This window comes from Lepisosteus oculatus, chromosome 2 (assembly GCF_040954835.1).
Source record: "Lepisosteus oculatus isolate fLepOcu1 chromosome 2, fLepOcu1.hap2, whole genome shotgun sequence".
NCBI classification, from domain to species: Eukaryota; Metazoa; Chordata; class Actinopteri; order Semionotiformes; family Lepisosteidae; genus Lepisosteus; species Lepisosteus oculatus.
The window spans coordinates 40,455,894-40,475,432 of record NC_090697.1 but is presented as its reverse complement, the minus strand read 5'-3'; the positions used below and the strand labels follow the sequence as shown (position 1 = coordinate 40,475,432).

General features: G+C 36.5%; 1 protein-coding gene across 2 annotated transcripts in view; it reads left to right on the top strand.

The window, feature by feature from the left end:
• The first annotated feature begins 427 nt into the window (after nt 1-427).
• gpcpd1 (glycerophosphocholine phosphodiesterase 1) overlaps nt 428-19,539 on the top strand; it is a 44,762-nt gene continuing 25,650 nt past the window's right edge. For both annotated transcript variants that reach the window (XM_006625937.3, XM_015350999.2), the window contains exons 1-10: nt 428-543; nt 3,333-3,423; nt 4,833-4,923; nt 5,631-5,715; nt 7,846-7,921; nt 10,949-10,990; nt 14,110-14,233; nt 14,911-15,142; nt 16,193-16,355; nt 17,411-17,540. In XM_006625937.3, the coding sequence (XP_006626000.2) occupies nt 3,375-3,423; nt 4,833-4,923; nt 5,631-5,715; nt 7,846-7,921; nt 10,949-10,990; nt 14,110-14,233; nt 14,911-15,142; nt 16,193-16,355; nt 17,411-17,540 (992 nt within the window). In that variant the 5' untranslated portion in view covers nt 428-543; nt 3,333-3,374. The remainder of the gene's footprint in view (nt 544-3,332; nt 3,424-4,832; nt 4,924-5,630; nt 5,716-7,845; nt 7,922-10,948; nt 10,991-14,109; nt 14,234-14,910; nt 15,143-16,192; nt 16,356-17,410; nt 17,541-19,539) is intronic.

The window sequence follows — 19,539 nt, the reverse complement described above, 5'->3', positions numbered from 1 at the left end:
TTAAGTTGTTGGTTGTGAGAAAAATATTGATCTCTGATCTGCAAAAAGAAATGCAGTTATTCATTGGGATGCACAGATAACATTGGACAACTGGATTCAGTGGATTAATAGAACCATACAAGGTAACATAAATAGTTCTTTAAAGGGTCAGACCTTTCATCTGTTCTTTTTGGGCCTTAACCATTTGTTCTGCGTTCTAACTTTAAAGTGTGTTTGGTGATGAGAGTTGCTAAATGTCCAGGGTTTCTGTCCTTCAGGTATTAGTCTCAACTCTACTCTTCACTCCAGCCGGTCTGAGAACTGAATCTAACAATGGGAAGTTACGTCAAACCCACCTGTGTCATAGCAGCAAAAGAACAAAACATATATATATATAATTGACCAATCGCTAATCAGCACAAAAAACATGAACGAATCAGCAGCTGCTGAGGCGGGGATAACGTTGTTGACAGGACTGCTAAATCGAAAGCTATGCTGCTGGGATGACAGAATCGTGTTCTTATCGCAGGGTGCGGGCCGGTAGTGTTCATGATTTGACAGAAGGTAAGCGTTTGAGAATTCCCACTCGATACATGTGTTTTTGTTGGCTGTCGATGACAGCTTCAGTGTTTTAATTTTTGAATCCTGTTTCCACCACGCTACTCCATTGTCATTGAATCCGGCTCGAGGCGGTTTGGACACATTGCATTAGCAAGTCAATCTCAAGATCGAGAGAAACGCTGCTGTTGTTAAAACCTAGTGCACACTCCAACCATCTGTTCATGTTTTGGATTGTTTTAAAGGAAGGTCAGCTGTAAATGACACTTAACTTTTAATGGGATTCCCTGCTGTATGTCCCGGGGCAGTTGCCAGTAAAGATGGGGTCACTGGGTTCAGTAAAACGCAAAGCACATGATTTGTGTGGCCTGAGCTGACTGCATTGCACTAGCAGAATAGCCAGTTACAGTATCCGTCTCGTTAGTGGATTTCTAGGAACATTTATTTTAAATTTGTTTCAGGCATTTGCCTTATTACCAAATGATGGAGTGAGGCCGTCCCGAATTAGCTGCTGCAGTTGGGACTGCGAAAGAGAATAAAATCGTCTTCTGTCCCTGCAGATGTGAAAATACTGCTTAATTCTGTACATACCAGTGTTATAAAATTGAATACCATAGTTGAAATTTAATTAATTTTGGCATCAGGAATTGGGACTGAAGTTAATGGGTGTGCCCATTATCTATTCAAGCGACTAGAGTCGATAGTTTTTTTTAGTACTATTTTACTTTTAGACGGTAACAAAACACTTTTGTTGCCGTGAAAAGATTTTGAGTACAATTTTTTTCCATCTGTGTAACACTGTTGGAATAAAGCAGTGAGGTGCAAATTAAGAAAATGTTTAATAAAATGCAGCTAACATTTCAGTTTTACTGCTTCTGACACGTATGTGTTCCGCTTACATAGCGTTTTTACGTAGTACAACTGTAGACCTTCAATTGACTTTACAGCCTTTCATTTCCTGCATCGGCGGTCTCAAGCCTTTTTTAAGACTTGAAGATCACTTTTAGAATCGAAATGCAACCTTTTAAAAATGCGATTTATTCCAAACCCAAAGCTGTTTATGTGTAACACTCACCTGTGATTGAACAGAGAATGCTTTGAAGTCGGTGTCTTAGTTTGACATGGCCAGTCTCAGAGAGCCCATCAGATGAACGTCTGATCTGCAAGGCAAGTGCTACATTTGCACTTGATGATTTCCATTAGGCGAGCCACGGTGGTTAACATTGGCCCTGGGTTCTATTCCAGACCTCAGTGCTACCTGTGTGGAGTTTTTATGTTCTCCCTGTGTTCACTTAGATTTCCTCTGGGTGCTCCGGTCTCTTTCCACAGTCCAAAGATATACTGTAAGGTTATTCTTGAATTTACAAAGGTGACAATTTCAGGCATCAGATCTAAATGTTGTTGATACGGTATACTGCATAACACAGTGGTAATTGATATAAGATGATCATTCAGAATGATGTTTTCCTACAGTAAGTGCAATAAAGCCTGAAATGACATCTGTTATCGCCTATAGTGACTGCTGAAATGCCAAACAGCGCATTCTTGTTGGCTGTTGTGATTTAATAATTTTTAACATTTTTAACATTTTTAAAGTCATTGAACAAAGTGTCAGCAACCACTGTCATTGCCTCCTTTACTTCTCCAATGGTAAATGGTTTCTTCTGTTTTACCAGTGGAGGGCTAATGCTAAAGACACCTTCGTGCTAAGTTTGCCTTTGGCCAAAGGTTTAGAAAGGAGTGACCTCTGTATTGGACAGAACCAGGTGATTGGTGGAAATCTCCTGGCTAGTCTATGGCATTATTGATTAGTCAAAGTGTTTTGGAATTCATTATTTCAACATGATCTTGACCTGCAGATGCAAAACAACTCCAAAGCATAAAGTTTTTTCCCCAAAATATTTCTCAGTGGGCATATATGTTTTTTCCTATTTAAGATTATTTTTTTTATGTCATACATAATGCAGATGAGCATGTCCATAAAGCTTAGTTTTTAGTAAATCTGAGTTGAAGATTGTTTCAGTTGTTATTCAAAAGATGGTTGAGTCTCACTTCTTTCTGTGGTTATAGCTTCAGAAGAAGTGTTATCATTGCAGCTGAACTATGAATACATGCAGATGTCACTCGTTCACTTGTGTCACTGCTTGGTGTGGCACCAGAACTAGAACACACTAGCAGTAGGTTTAAAATGACTAATAATGGGCTCTCCAGTAGAAAGTGATAGATTCATTGTTTTCTTGAGTATTATTATATATATGCTTTGTTACTTTTTTTTAAATAAAGGAATACTTAAGAGAGACACATTTTTTCACACTTCTGTTTTTGCTGGAATTCAGTTATTTATGATGTACAATATTGCACTGTGCAGTGCTATTATGATTACAGTATATCATTATAAGATTTTTTTTAAGTGAGACACATTATTCAGTCCCTAACTCATTCTGGTATGTTATGTGATTTTTTAATGAAATAGATGAGGAAAATTGAGCCCTCAGTAATTTTTATTATAGGGTTGACATGCAATTTATGTGGGGGTGAAAGATTTTGAGTACCGCGTAAAGCCAAATTCGTGTTTATTCAAATTGTATCCTATAACCCTTCTAAAACCTCCCAACTAGCCTCTTACGGGAATTCAAGATTTTAAGTATAAAAACAGTAAATTAAGCAAGTGAAAAAAAAGTTTACAAAATTGTCTCTCGTGCTTTTTTATCACACAAATGCTTTTTCATGCTGGTATATTTTCATTGGTATATTTTTAACAAATCCAAGTTAACACAAATTAATTGGTTCTACAGGTGCCTTCAGCTTTTCTCCAGATTTGCATTTCACCTGTAGACATGGACTACTGTCAAGTCACCTTTACAGTAAGGGGAGCAACATCTCCAGGTAGGAGCACTAGTTTTTGGTCCTTGAGGGAATATTTTCTGAAAGTGTAGACATTAAATGTTACATACTGCTGGGAGTGGAATCCGAACTATTTTTCAAACCCAGATTTAGCTAGACTGAGTAGAGCCACAGAATGAGGATAATGCATAATTGTTTTTGGAAGTACAGTATTTATAGAGAGATTTGTGCGTTGTTCGTCATATTATTTTGCACCTATTAGAACATTAGTTAGCAATTCACCAAATAAAAAAATGCTTAAAAGTTATGTGGCAGCATATGGTGATTACTTCCAGTGTCTCTCAGCTCTTGAGTGCCTTTTACAACAAGTTTATATATTCTCAGCCCGGTTTACTACATTTTTGTCTAGGTGCTTCAGTTATCTCCTACTTCCTCCCACGACATGCTACATAGGTTAATTAGTGTCTCCAATCTTTCCATATTTGCAGTGTTTGCTCTACAGTGGACTGATGTCCCAGTTTGTGTGCCATGATTCCTAGACAGGCTTCAGGGTGCTTGATCCTTACCAGAAAGTGGTTTTCTGGCAAGATAAGATAAGATCACTTTATTAGCCATATACAATTTCTTGCATTAGGAATTTAATTTTCATACCATGAGACATACACTCAGATGGGGAGAGAAGCTTGGGATCAGAACGCAGGGTCAGCCATTAATATGGCGCCCCTGGAGCAGCTGGGGTTAAGGGCCTTGCTCAGGGACCCAACGGAGTAGGATTCCTCTGCAAGCCGCAAGATTTGACCCGGCAACCTTCCAGCCACAGAGCCACCACTCCGCCCACAAATCAAGTGCCCGAACAGGGCCCGAACAGGTTAATGGATGCTTATAAAGATGTTATACTGTAGGTACAGTGTTGGTTTTGTTTGCAAGCCTCTGTCTTTACAGCCCTACCGTGGTTTAGGTAAATAATACTATGATCCAGGTTGTTCTGACTTGACTTGACTGTTTTTAAATTGTGATTGATAGATAATAGATTCATTGTTTAGACTATTATATTTTTTGTACCATGACGAACAACAATAAAGGCATTCAAACAATGTTTAAAATAGATGTATCATTACTAGTCAAAACAGAATGCATCCCGTTTCTGGTACTGAAAGCAAAAATATAATCTTAAAAGATAAGTGCGCTGTTAATAGTGTATGATGAACAGCTGCACCAGCCACTTAAAAAATTCAGGTCAAAAGTTACTGTAACTATTTTGTTTTCCCTTTTGTCTTTTATTTCTTGCAATATGTCCTAGACATGGTCTCATTTAGATTTTTACAGGCTTTTTTTTTATCTGAGTATTTTAGTGATTTAGAAAGGCATGTCATTTGGTTGCTTTTTCTTTACTAATGTTTACACATTAACCACAAATAAAGCTAAATACTTTGATTTTTTTATTTCCCCAGGTGAATTTATAGCAGTGGTTGGCAGCTGTGGGACTCTTGGGGGTTGGTGTCCACAGAAAGCGGTGACTCTGCTGCCTGATGAGGATGATGGGTAAATGTCCATCTAAGAACAGTTTAAAAAAATAATCTCCTGTTAATATTTATCTAACACTTGCTTTTTAAATGTTTGTTAATTCATATATTTCCAGTTTGTTACTAAGAGTATCTCTAGATAGAACATTGATACCTTGCATATCACACTGAAGGCAGCTGTCTTAACTACTTCCAGCTAGTGAACATGTATCTCTGATTGCTGAGAGCTCATTTTATTTTGGAATCTCCAAATCTTCTATTTTTCTTTTTATATTTTTCTTGTCACGTTTTTTGTAGCCTCTAAATGTGAATTTCACAAACCATAACTTATCAATATTTAATGCTGTGACCCTTGTACCTTATCATGTGTGCTTTGCTCCAAATGTGGTATTCATTTTTGTACTTCAGTTGTATCAGACACCTTACAGACATGGACTAGAGCAGGGGTGTGGTTGCTGTTGACAGCCCGGCAAGTCACAGGTCACACTTGCTGTTGTGCAGCCAGTCCAGAATATCCTGGCTGTCTCAAGTCCCCCACAGTGTCCACAGGAACTCTGGTCACAGTCAGTTAGTGATCTAGCTCTGTCTCAGTCTAGCAGGTATACTCTGTGTGCATGTAAGCCTTTGATCCAAGTCACTCTTTTAGTTCATTTTTTGAATACTTTTTTTGTTTTGTTTTGTTTTTTACTTTATATTAATTGGAAGTTATTTGTTTGCTTCCAACAGAACTTTGTGGAAAAGAACAGTCAGTATTCCAGAAGGGACCCTCTCTAATTATCGCTATTTTAAAGGCTTTTTTCTAGAATCCAAGGTGAGTTATTTATTCATTACTGTACTTTGACTTACACTCTCATTGTAGTTTTATTTTGTTTTACGTGAGAGGGGGTAAGCACATAAAAGTTAGTCTTAATTATTAAAAGGTGCACATACCCATCCATCTTTTAACCACACTGTCCAATACAAAACTGCAGGAGAACCAGAGCTTACCCAAGCAAGCAACAGGCACAAGGCAGGATAAACCCAAAACAGTATGCAAGTCCATGGCAGGGCAGACACACAGACAGAAATACCCACACACTCACTCCAGGTCCAATTTTCCCAGAAGCCAATTAACTTACCAGTATGTGTTTGGACTGTGAGAGCAAACCCACGCGAATATGTATGTGTATTCTGCTTTGCACCTGTTGATTGCCAGGAATGGCTCTCGCTCCCCTTTTGGATAAAGCAGTTGGAAAATGGGTGGAGGATTTGTTCCTTTTTCTGCACCCTAGAAATTCTTGGAATTCACATATAATTTTAGCATCTGATCCAGGCATGGAAAGGTTAACCTTCATAAGTTTCAAACAGGGTAAAAATGTGTGCAGGTGATGAAATTTGTCCCCTTTTCAGTCAACTTTGAACTGAAAATGGTAATTGTCTTTTGTTCTCAGTACTTGTAGAGCTCATATAGAAAATGAAATAATTTAAATCTTTACCCAGCCTCACCATCTGGCTGCTTAATATGCTTGCCATGGCAGTGTATGGCAGACTCAAAGAAAGCTGCCTTGATTCTCACACTGTAACTTATGGCATAATATGGAGTACCACACATACCCAAAATCTTCATTATTGATCACAGAGGTAGCCTTGGCCCTGAGAAATAGTGGCGTGAATTAAGTCCAGATGTAGCAAATTGGGGAGCAAGATTTTGGTAACGCATTATTATTATCCCATTTTCCTGAAACCTCCACTGAAAGCAATTAATTGGCCTAATCACCACAAATGTGTAGCCCCCACTTGGATGATGCGATGGCAGCCAAACTGTGCCATTATGCTCACCACACATCAGCTGTCAATGGAGAGGAGAGCACAGTTGTATGGCCATTTCAAAGATGGGGATTATTAGGAGGCCATGACTGATAAAGGGCAGAGTCAGGACCTTGATTTTACATCTCATTCGAGGAATGGCACCTTTTGTACAGTATTGTGTCCCCGTTACTACACTTGGGCATTAGAACCAACACTATGTGCTCCCTATTGGTCCCACTAACACCTCTTCTTGTGGCAACCTTAGAGGTCTGCCATCCAGGTACTGGCCAGGCTCACGCCTGCTCAGCTTCAATGGGTTACCACTTGTGAGTTGCAGGATGATATAGCTGCTTGCAATTAGGTGACCATTTATGCAGTGAAAAAGTGTTCATCCCTTTTCAAATTTTCGAAATGCTAGAAAACCCTCATGTTACTGAGTTGAAGCAGCTTGTCATAAAGGAATGGCCCAAATTCTTACACAGCGATGTGAGAGACTGATCACCAATTACGGGGTGGGTTTAGTTATAGTTATTGCAGCTAAAAGTGGTGCAACTATATACTGAACCTAAGAGGGTGTTAACTTTGGCACACCGGAACTTTGCATGTTAGATGATTTTGGTTATGAAATACATGAAACTAGCAGCAAAGTTGTTGGTGTTATTTGTTCACCCGGACTTCTTTTATATAGTACTAGGACCCCCTTGAAAGTCTGTTCAAATTCAATGGCAAAAAAGTACAAAAATGCAGAAGATGTAAAGGGGGCAGTTATTGTTTTGATGAACCGTACATATATATTTATAAATGGAATGTTTTAAATGTAGCAAATAATATGCTTAAATATATTTTAAAATGTTGTATTTGTTTTTAGAAATGTGACAGAACTGATGTAACCGTTAAGAAAGTCTAATTTTTCAATTGGTTTAATTTTTCAACCCTAAATTAAAGTGTGATTAAAGTGATTTTTTTGCATTACATTTCTTGAAATGGAAATATATTACCTAATTATTAATCAAGTTTTCCAATCTAAGTTTTGTGTGGCTGACCAGCTGATGGATTGGTAAATGTTAGAGCTCAGATTTTGTTAGAACATTTTATGTTGCTTAAGAATGAATATTGATTTTTATCATTAACATGTTTGACATTGGAATTGCAGAATGCAGGTGATCCATGTCAAGTGATAGTCAGTAAGTGGGAGACCCATCAACATCCACGAGCATTGAACACTTCAGGTATATACAAATTGCATGGTTTTGATAAAGTGTATGACACGTTTATGGTTTTGCTGGAATTTCTAAGGAGTGGATGTGGGAGTACTTGAAAAAAGCCTCTATTTGTGCAGTTGTTTATTACCATAGAAAACAGAAAAAATATTTTAAAATGTTAGTTATAATTGTTAAAGAATACATTAAATACACACTTAAATACTTAATACATATATGTAAAAGTATCATATTTAGTGCTGAAATAGTTTTGATTTGCTTCGACTACCCAGTAACAGACATCACAACATCAGCTGTGTCAATACATATACTGAGCATCAAAATAATCCTGATCATTCTATGAATGCTTGTTTTTAGAAGAATAAATAATAAAGATATGGATGTTCATTACATGTTTTTGATGGCATTTTGGTCCCAGGTGATTGAACCTGTTTAATGTCAGGCTGGCAAAAAATCAAGAAATAAGATCACAGAAAGGAACCGATATACCAAAGAAGAAATTAATCTTTTTGTGTTTTCAGTATGTCAAAAACTGAAATAGGTGAGCACACTGTTGCTTGCCATCTAAGATGTTTGCTGCCAGTAATTTCTAACCTGGAAGGATGATAAACCCAAACTCAGTCTGTCAACATTAGGCCATGGGTCAGCAGGAGACTAAAAGTCATGACACCAGTCCAAGATCAATAGGGAGGTCCAAATGTAATAACTACAGACTATAAAGAACTCCACTTGTGGTGACTGATGCCAGCATGACTACATGCCTCTACACTGACGGAAGTCCTGTGGCCTCCCATGCTACCTTCATGGATAGAACAGATATTAAAACATTCCAGCAGGATGTTACATATTTGCTTATGTAACAGATGTTTTTTCTTGCATGGTGAGAATGTGTCGGTTACATTGTGGATGCCCTATTTGTCAGTTCTGAGCCCCAGTGAACATTAGTGCGATGAGGTAGGATGACGTGTTATCTAGGGATTGAAAAACAGTAAACAGCCACATGCTTGTGGAAGCTGTGCAAGAGGAATCCTGCATATACTGTGGTATCTACAACCTATGTTGCTTCTTATATTCTGTTCTATTGCTTTTCTATTTACAGTGTGCTGCAAGTCTGTGATTTTAACAGTCTACCTTTTGCTGATGATAATTAACAATTGATAAATGATAATTTGCCTATGATACCTGTTCAATAAAAAGTCCTGCCTAACTTTTTCTTTTGCTGTTGTAAGTGATGTTTCTTTTGATGCTCAGTATACTAAAAATTAGCATAAATTTATTCCAGAATCTCTTTCACAAACAGTGATAAATGGAGCTTGTTCTTTAAACCTTACTTAATTAGAGGGTTTTACTTTTCTTATCTTTAATATTTACACAATGCTATATATTAATATGAATAAAGTGAATATAAAAAACAAAATATTTACCTTTTTTATTTTTGTATTTGACTTTTAAAAAATCAAAGTTTACTTAAATAACAGATGCTTGTGTTATTTCCACTTGCACTTCCTTTTCTGCAGGCACTGAGATACACGTCTAAATTCAAAATGTTTACTATAACCTCTAGATATATCATTAACCTTCAACAAACTGTTGAAGGTGACCTGTGTTTGAAACCAAAATAAAGTAATTATGTACGTACACTAAAATAAAGTAATTATGTCCCCAATTCAGAATTTAGGGTTTTAATTTAGTTCACAGATTTAGCAGAACTGCAAATCCAGACATCTCTTCAACTTTGTTTTTGGTGCATCTCTTGTTTGCAAATCGTCTTTTCTGGAACAGTTCAGTTTAAAAAAAAAAAGTTTGTCTGTGGTCTCAATTAACATTTTTTTTTCTGAAAACTAATACTGAAGTCGTTTGGTAAATGAATGTAGAAAAGGGATCTATGGATCACCATTACTCTAGATGCCTTTAAGTACCTCTAAGTTGTATTCAGTTTCTGAGTAGTATTAAGTGATAGACTTGTATTCAGAAGGTGTTTATACTCAATCTTTTACAGCAAATAGGTCAACATTTATCTTGCATCCTGCAAAAAGGCAAGTCTTGATTTGTTACAATAATAATAGTAATGGCTTAAATACCTTGCAGTTTCTTACTTCTGCTTGCTGTGGTTTTCTTTATGACAATCATGTCTTCAAAAAGTTTTAATTAAAGTCTAATGCAGGCCTTGGCTTCTTTTGTTTATTAAAGCAAGCTTGGGTTTTGATCACTGTGAGTTTTATTTTGCGCACTACAAATGGGAAATAACAAAAAAAGCATCACCAATTTTTTTTTTACTTTACTGTAAACATAAAAGTCAAACATTGTAATACAATTTAAGTCCTGATTATTGACCTTAACTGTTGCCTTTGATGCTGGCTGTCAGTCAAGTACGTTGTACACTTCATTACGTGCCTCCTAGGAAGTCTGTTTCATGGTTATTTCATATTTTTATTGTTGCTGTCTGGAAAAATCTGAATTAATTGTCAGTAAATTAATCTTACAAAATACTTATGGAACTTATTTTTATTGTGATAGTATGCCCTTGAAAACATTTATTTTAATTAATAAAAGAGATTATCAGTATAAAACATATGACTGCCACTGGTAACCTCTTTTTTATAGACAGTCGAGAAAACCTCAATCCAAATGTAATTTAAAAGTAAGTGGGCTGATAATATGCAGACTTGTGATGGCAGCAGTCATGCCAGTGAAATACATATGTAATGTTTTTTTGCGTGGTCATTGGCTTTGGGCTCTGTGCAATTCATAAAGGCAAGCAACCAGATTTGGGCATGTTTCTGTTTGCTCTGTTTTTGTGTTTGTCAAGGCTTCTCATTTTAATATGGCAAAGCAGCCTGTGTTATAGACAACACTCAATTGAGGCAAATGTTTTGTAATACAATGTACCCTTAGTTACTTTAAATATTTTATATTTTATCCCAAAAGCTAACATTTATAAATGCAAATGCTCTGCTATGTTTGTCTTTCTTTCCTTTACTTCAGATTATTCTAATATTAATTGGGTATTATTATCTTACATTTCTTACATTTCAGAACTGGAGCTAGTAGTCGATGATGGACATTTTGGTTTTTACAGTAAGTATTGCATAAGTGTGATTGGAAAAGTATCTTATCTGTCATCTTAACCTTGTGCTTTTATATGAATGGCAGACTAGTATTGCTTATTTAGGTATAATTTATATCAACTTCTGGAGGTAGCAAAGGAAGAGGTAAAGGTTTAATCCATGCTGAAATAAACCTGGAGAAGGCTCCACAGCCAAAATATTGTTTCTTTTTTTTCAGCATGGAATAAACCTACCCATGCTGATGTAGCTACCTATTTTAACTTTTGGAGGTATATTGCAATATCATGTTTAATTTGTTTAAATATTATACTGTACAGGAATTAAAAAAGATGATTCTTAATTCAAACATACTTTGTTTCAGGCTAAGAAAAACATATGTCCTCTTGATGTACAATACTAATATTGTTAAAGTTTTAATTACTGTAATAAGGAGTACATTGTGAGCACTTCATACATTCAACCCAAAGCAACAATATCCTGCAACCATTTCTTTGTTTATATCCAATACCTTCACATTAGGATGCAAACTTCCCTATGGTGCACCAATTCATGATATTACAAAATTATGCATATAAAAAGTTTAAACTTAATATTTTATTCAAAACTTATTTGCTCACACAGAAAGGGGCATTTTTTATCCCAATTGTAGGTCTAAATCTTGTTTTCTAGTATTTAATACTAGTACTTATGTCCCTATCAGTCTTGACAGCTCTGCAATTATTAAAACATAATGCTGCCACCACCATACTGTATGTGTCAGTAAAGATAATAATAATGAATTATAATAATAAGTGCTTACACTTATATAGCGCTTTTCTGGACACTCCACTCAAAGCGCTTCACAGGTAATGGGGACTCCCCTCCAGCACCACCAATGTGCAGCATCCACCTGGATGATGCGACAGCAGCCATAGTGCGCCAGAACGCTCACCAAACACCAGCTATCAGTGAGGAGGAGAGCAGAGTAATTAAGCCAATTCATAGAGGGGGATTATTAGGAGGCCATGATTGGTAAAGGCCAATGGGAAATTTGGCCAGGACGCCGGGGTTACACCCCTACTCTTTTCGAGAAACGCCCTGGGATTTTTAATGACCACAGAGAGTCAGGACCTTGGTTTTACGTCTCATCCGAAGGACGGCGCCTGTTTACAGTATAGTGTCCCCGTCACTATACTGGGGCATTAGGACCCACATGGACCGCAGGGTGAGCAAACCCTGCTGGCCCCACTAACACCTCTTCCAGCACCAACCTTAGTTTTTCCCAGGAGGTCTCCCATCCAGGTACTGACCAGGCTCACACCAACAAGATAGTGTTGACTGAGTGATGCACTGTATTAGATGTAACGCTTTTGTTTTCAGCAGTAAGTTCTAATTTTGTCTGACCACAAAACATATTTCCACATGTTTACAGTATCACTTAAATGTTTTGTTGCAAACTTGAGACGAGTTTTCCACTCTGCCATATGGGCCTGCTTAGTGGAATGACTGTCAAGTTGTTGACCTTTTATTCCATCTCAGCCACTGAAATCTTTCAAAGTTGGTGTTAGCCTTAAAGTGGCATGTCAAACCAGTTTTCTCCTTGCCTGGTTGTTCAGTTTAGAAGGACAGCCTGATTTAGGTAGTTTCTGATTTGTATGATACAGATTCCACTTCTTACTTTCTCTTAATTGTTTTGATCTCTGGCTGTCATGGTTTAATTCTTGCTTGAAATTCTGAGGGTTTGTTAGGGTAATTTTTTGCACCTACTATAATTTAATTAGGATTTGCTATAGCAAAGTGTTTGAATATTTTGTAGCATCATGACTTTATCGTGACTTTCTTTTAAATTAATTATCTATTTAATTATTTCTTAAGGGTGGCATGGTAGCTTAATGGTTAGCATTGCTACCTTGCAGCGCTGGGGTCCTGCATTCAATACCAGACCTTGGGTGCTTTCTGTGTGGAGTTTGTATATTCTCCCCTTTCTCGCGTGGTTTCTCTCGGGTGTTCTGGTTGTCTACTACAGTACAAAAACATATGAATAGGTTAATTGGCTTCTGTGAAAACTGGCCCTGGTGTGAGTGTGTGCCCTGCAATGGACTGGCATCCTATCTAGGGTGTGACTGGAGATTCCGTATTATCCAAAATTAAACATTAACACAAGCCAAACACCAGTTTTCCTTTGTTTTTGAAGTGAAATGAACCAAATCAACTCACGTGTTTCCATTAAATAAGCTGTTTGGATTTCTCACCGGCAAAATGATTTCTCCTGCAAACCTGTAGGACCCAATCTTTGGCATGGCAACAGGGGTTGGCTTAGTAGTGCCTGTTTCAGGATTGCGCATGCATGGATTGATTTGTACAAAGATACCATTTAAAAGGGGTAGTATTTTCTTAACAGTTATGTACATAAAAGGAGTATGATATTTTATTTTTGGTAATAATATGTTCATTGTTTAATTGTGTACTTCATGGAGAATTGTGCATATCAGAATTCTGATTATTATTTAGTAAATTATTTTTTGCTTTATAGTGGAATATTCTAGGGGGAGGAGTTTAACCTAGAAAAGGAGCTCTTCAAGATAAGAGGGGAGATAGGAGAAAGTGGATTGTGGGGTAGAATAGGAGCTGCCTACAACAATCAAATTTCCTATAGTAATTAATGTATATACTATTGTACTATAGCTTTGTGTTTTATTTTTTCCTGGTTAGTTTGGAAACAGTTCCTTGTAATAAACACCATTGCACATCTTTGCATTTGTGGCTGTGCCATCGTTATTGTTATATTCTATCTACGCCTCTAAACTCTGCAAGGAGGAGACTGTGACAAGGGTGTATCCTGTCTTGCTTGTGTTGCCTGCTGATATCGGCTCTGGCCCCACCACACCCTGAATTGGAAGAAATGGTTAAAAAATAGATTATTATTATTATTGCTTTTAATATGTGGAGTTGGTTGTGTACAGTATATAATGGATAGTAATTGCAACTTCAGAGTGCCATGACTATAAATTAAAACTACAAATTCTATACACTGCAAGGGTCTGAATAGTTTTGAAAGGCACTCTAATGTACAACAATAAACTGCAATCAAAGTGAGATAAACTATTCTTTGAAGTGCTTTTATTTTCCTAAAATGTATTTTTATTATAGATGACATGGAGTGTGTAGATTCTGGGTGGCTGACATGTCAGACGGAAATTCGCCTTCGCCTTCATTATTCTGAGAAATCTCCACTATTTATTACAAAAAAGAAGTTTAAAAAATCAAGATTCAGGTAAAATGGTTTGTGCCAGCTTTAAATGATCAAACAGTTGTACCTAGTATAAATTGACATTGTCCAGGATCAATTTGTGGTATTCTTTTGCAAATGGATGCAAATTGTGTATTTTGTGTGCTAGAACAGGTTATACTGGTTAAAGGTTAAACTAGGTTATACACCCTAACATACTATACTGAGCGACAAATGTGATGCAAGTTTTAATGTGTTTTTAAAAGTTATGCGTGCTTCGTATTTGTTCACACATAAAAACCCAAAAATGCATGCCTAGAGAGCTAGTTATAAATTGTCATTTTTCCATAAATTATAATTTTTAAATGATAGAAGTTATCAATTTAATGTTTCCATTACTTTTTATAATTTACAAATTAATTTTCCATAAAAAACTTTTTTCAGTTTAACAGAATAGGCTCATTTTCTTTCTTTTTAGAGCACAAATATACAGTAGTTACAAATGAAATGGGACTATTTGACCCATTTAGCTTGTTTGGTTCTTCTGTTGCTAATTGATCCATGGATTTCATCCAGACATTTCTAGGAAAAAAGGAGGGTATCTCCTTCAATAACATGACTTAACATGGGTTAGTTGTACTCAAACTGAGTATATCTGGCTTTAATGTTTTAAGATGTATAGTTTTAGAATGTGTGGCATTTTCTTTCTACACTTGGTCCAGGCTGAAACTGACATTGGAGGGCTTTGAGGAAGATGATGAAGATGAGCAGAGTCCTACCTCTTGGAACAAAATGACAACCACACTGGAGATCAGTCTGATCAGCAGTAATGGGTATAAATCCCGTCATTCTCAGCCAGATTGTGGGTATGCACTAGAGCCAAGCCAATGGACAGAGTACAGTATTCATACCATGGACCCAGACAACTTGGAGCTAACCTTTGAGTTCTTCGAGGTAAGTCATTTTTTTTTTTTGAATCACCAACATATTTGTTTAATGCACACGCAGCCTGGCTTCATCATTGTAGTCATATCAGGTTGTGCAAATACTATCGGGTTGTACAAATATTCACCCTTAGCACATGGAATAATTTGTCAAAGATACTAGATGGTATCAGTGAACACACTTTGTATTCAGAAGTAGTGAGATTTTAATTCTCAGCCCAGTTATAGTGAATACATTGCCTTACCCTGGTGAAACTGTTTCACTCGGATCCCCTTTCAAAACCTTTCTTGCAGCTCTCCTTTTAGATAATTATCCTTAGTGGTTGGTTGCCTTTAAGGTCATCTGAATATATACTCAGTATGGTTTGTGCAGGGAAAACATCACTATTTGATTTGGAAAGTCAATGACAAAATCATTTAGTTCTTGGACTAGAATTGCTTCACAGAAATTATGAAAATCTTTACACTCTTCATTTTAGAAAATTAAGATGGCTGTTTTAGTAGTCTGGTCTTGAAATACATCTCATCAGATGTGCCTTTGTAGAAGATCCATAACTTGAAAGAAAATAACTATGAATGAAACATTTTAACTAGGAAAGCTCAGCAAAATAACTTATCTAGTTCTTGTCTTTTTGCAAGACAAATTTTTGAATGTCTTTCCAAAATTTAAAATGGCAAAATCTAAGAACTGACTAGAAAAATAAGCTAGAATAGAAGCGAGCAGTGACTGTAACTTTGCTAGTCGTCTCCTTATGGACTAACATGTACTGTACTCGCAATTCACATACAGATCTCCATGTCTAAAGATATGAAGGAAGCTTGGAAGGTTACTTGGAAAGTCCCATTGTAAGAGGTTATCTCATCTTGGAATGTTTACATTTCACAATCCACTATATCCAGCTGCCTGTGTCACAAAATCGGTGAAATATTGGTAGTTAAGGTCTTTCGTGTGTACATAATAGTTCCAATATATATTTATGCCCTTAATGCCACTCGGTATATTTAATTAATCTTGTTATGTGATGGAAGTTGAAGATATCCTTCTGTTTTAACATTGTAGGAGGATCTAAGTGAGAAAGTAGTTCAAGGAGATGTGCATCCTGGTCATGTGGGCACGGCCTGTTTATTGTCTTCCTCTTTTGTGGAAAGTGGCAAAGACACTGGAATCGTCACGCTTCCTATAATGGGCAGAAACTCTAGGCAGACCATCGGAAAAGTCAGAGGTAAATTTAAATAGCATTGCTATTTCTAGCTTTCAAAGCTTGAGTTCACCTTGAGGTAAAATTTTCATAGGCATGTGCCGAGACAGAAAAACTTTAAACAAAAAAAAAAAGTTAAAATTCAAAATGTTCCTGGTGTCACTTTTAGGAATCCAGTTTAAATTTAAGGAAGGAGTGTCTTAAGCAAAGGTCCCCAGTCCAACTCCTAGAGGGCCAGTGTATCTCCCGGTTTTCCAAGTAAAATGAAAGCACCAGCACGTAAAGAGTTGGAAGAAGTTGGTACACTGGTCCAGTTAAGCCAATAACAACCTGATTTAAGAACCTGCCCAGCTGGACTGAAAAACCATAGACACACTGGCCTTACAGGACCAAGACTGGAGATCCCTGGGTTAAAATAAAACAGGCTGATGATTATTTTTTGTTGTTATCAAGATCACTTCTTGAAATACTGGTTTGTTTTTAAATTTTAGTGTGTAACAAATCTGAAGATTAAGAATTAACACAGTAGATGAAAGAAACTCATTGCTGTCTTAAACCTTCCTTTCTCTATTATACTTTTAATGGTCTGATCATTATGTGTTGGAGAATTCTGTCCTTTTTTATTTAAAAAGGCAATAATCTGGGTAGCCACTTATTAATTAATATGGGAATCCTTTAGGTAGAGACATACAGTACATATGTGTTCACTGTTTGTATGTTTAAAAGAAAATAGCAAATTAAAAGGATAAGTTCACACTAACAAATTCTTCTATAATTTAAATAGTAATATTAGGGTTTACCTGAAAACTTTCAATGGCAGTGTCTCAAGGTACAGATTATTGCATTTATTTTGTAACATACTCTACTACAGTATAAAGAAGTTTGTCATCCAGCATCACATTCTAAATCAGGTGTGAGAAGTATCACATACATTGAAAAGAACAAGGTAGTCTAATACAGGTCTTAAATATTATTCAGCTTTGACACATTGACATAGATGAAATATCACTGGAATTCAGTGAAATATAGATTGTGCAAAATGGTGTGTCCTTGATTTTTGTTTGTTTGTTTTTTTCTAGTGGACTACATTGTAATTAGACCAATTAAGGATTTCATGTGTGATATGATTTCTTCATATACAAAATACTGGAAAAAGAGGAGCACTTTGGATGTAGGACACAGAGGATCAGGGAGTTCACACACTGCTAAGTATGTCCAACTTGTCTTCTTTGTTTTTCTGGTTGTTTTTGGTGCTAAAGTTATTTTTGACATAAGGTTGTGGGGGTGTTATTGGTTGAGAAGAGGTTCTAACGTGACAAAAGAAGGGCACTGATCTGTTCATTTTTTTCTTAAACTTTTGGCAGCTAGGTTTCATCCAAGACCTGACAATCTCTACACTGTTAAGTAATGCAAAAATATGTTATGGCTAGCTTTATCAGTGTTAACAGGGTGGAACATCAGCTTCTTTGCCATCTTTTTCAGTCTGTGAGATTTTGAGGTCACAGTGTGGTACATAGTGCTTCATGAGCTGCACCTACGAAGAGATTAGGAGGGCAGTAATCAGCCTGATGTCAGCACCATTCAAATGCATGGCTGGGAATCAGTGCTCTGCATGCAATTCTTCTTTTTTCAGGTTGCCATTGTGTCTACCAATCAGAAAATAAAAGCACACGCTGCCACATTAAATATAGTGCATCCTACCAGAGAATGTTAAGAAATGTTAAGAATGTTTCATCTTGAAAGCTTCCAAAGCATATACAGATGTGGCACAAATTCAAAACTGAAGTGCAGTATCTGCTCTGCACTGGCAGCCCTGTTACATAACAGATCTGTTACACAAACGAGAACTCATATCATCCTAAAACCTGCTATAGGCTTTCCTGAGAGTGTATTTTATCTAAGACTCCAAGGTTAATACCACAATTCTTATACACAGTGCCACGAGATCTTGAATGTTCGAATGGTCAGGATTTTTGTTCAAGATCTCAAGGATCACGGAAGGTACCTCCTACAGCAGTGTTCCCTGTCACTGTACTGGATCTAGCTCTGAAATCTGACAAGATCAGGCTGCGGGGCAGTTATGTTTTGTGATATAATATCTGGTAGAAGTGCATTTATTGTACTAAAATTAAAGGGTTTTGTTTCCCTTTACAGGGAGAAATGAATAAGGTGGTTATATGGGTTCTTTTCATATACATTAATGCAGAAACTCCTCTAAAGTAATTCTACACATCTAACTTCCAACATTGTAATTAGATTAGAACAGGTACAGCAAAATAAATAGGGAAATTCTGACAGATGTATTTGTGTTACTATTTAGCATTGCCTTGAAGTAATCAAAGTTGTTTAAAAATACAGTACACTTATCAATCTTAACATCTCTCTTAAAGTTCATTATGTGTACTAAACTTTAGACTTTAGACAGAACTGTGTATTCCTACTCCTACCATTATTGGGATTGTGCCAATTGATACATTGTGATTACAAGAGCATTGTTATATTTGTTTATTATAGTTGAGCAAATTGCAAGATTAGGGACATGGATTTGTTGGTGTATTTAGAATTATTGTGTACTGTAACAGCCTTATAGTTGTGAATCAGTGTGTTTCTGAAGCCAAAAAGAAAAGGCTTACCAAAAAAAGTTCCCTTCATTAGTTTCAGTTTTGTCCAAGACATTTTATATTATAGTGTTTTAAAGTTTTGACTCTATTTAATCAACGAATATAAGAAAGCAGAAGCTATGAAAACATTGAGAATCTTCCATTGTTTGTTGAAGAAGGCATGTAATAGTGAGAAAACAAGAGTACAACCCAAACCAAGCCTTTTGTGCTGTGTTGCTTGTTTCATTGCTAGTAGCTTGTCAATTCAACAACCTTTTTAATGACGTGACTTAATAGTTCAAGAAATCTTTGATGAGGTCTTAGACACTGACGAAAAATGTATGTTGCCTATGTTTCATAAAGTAATTGCTAGTGGCACTAGTTTGGTATTTCTGACAATTTTTCCTTCTGTGAAATTGCCAAATTGAAACCCTTTACTATATTCTCCTCTAATTTCCTGTATATAGGAATTCTTGTTTAGGAACAATTGCCTGAGTATTGGATTAATTGTCACTGCTTAGTTGGTGTTGTATGCGGAAAATTGTTCTAGTATTAAGGGCATTATATGAAGGGCTGTGCGCAATTGTTTGCAAATGATGCAACCTAAA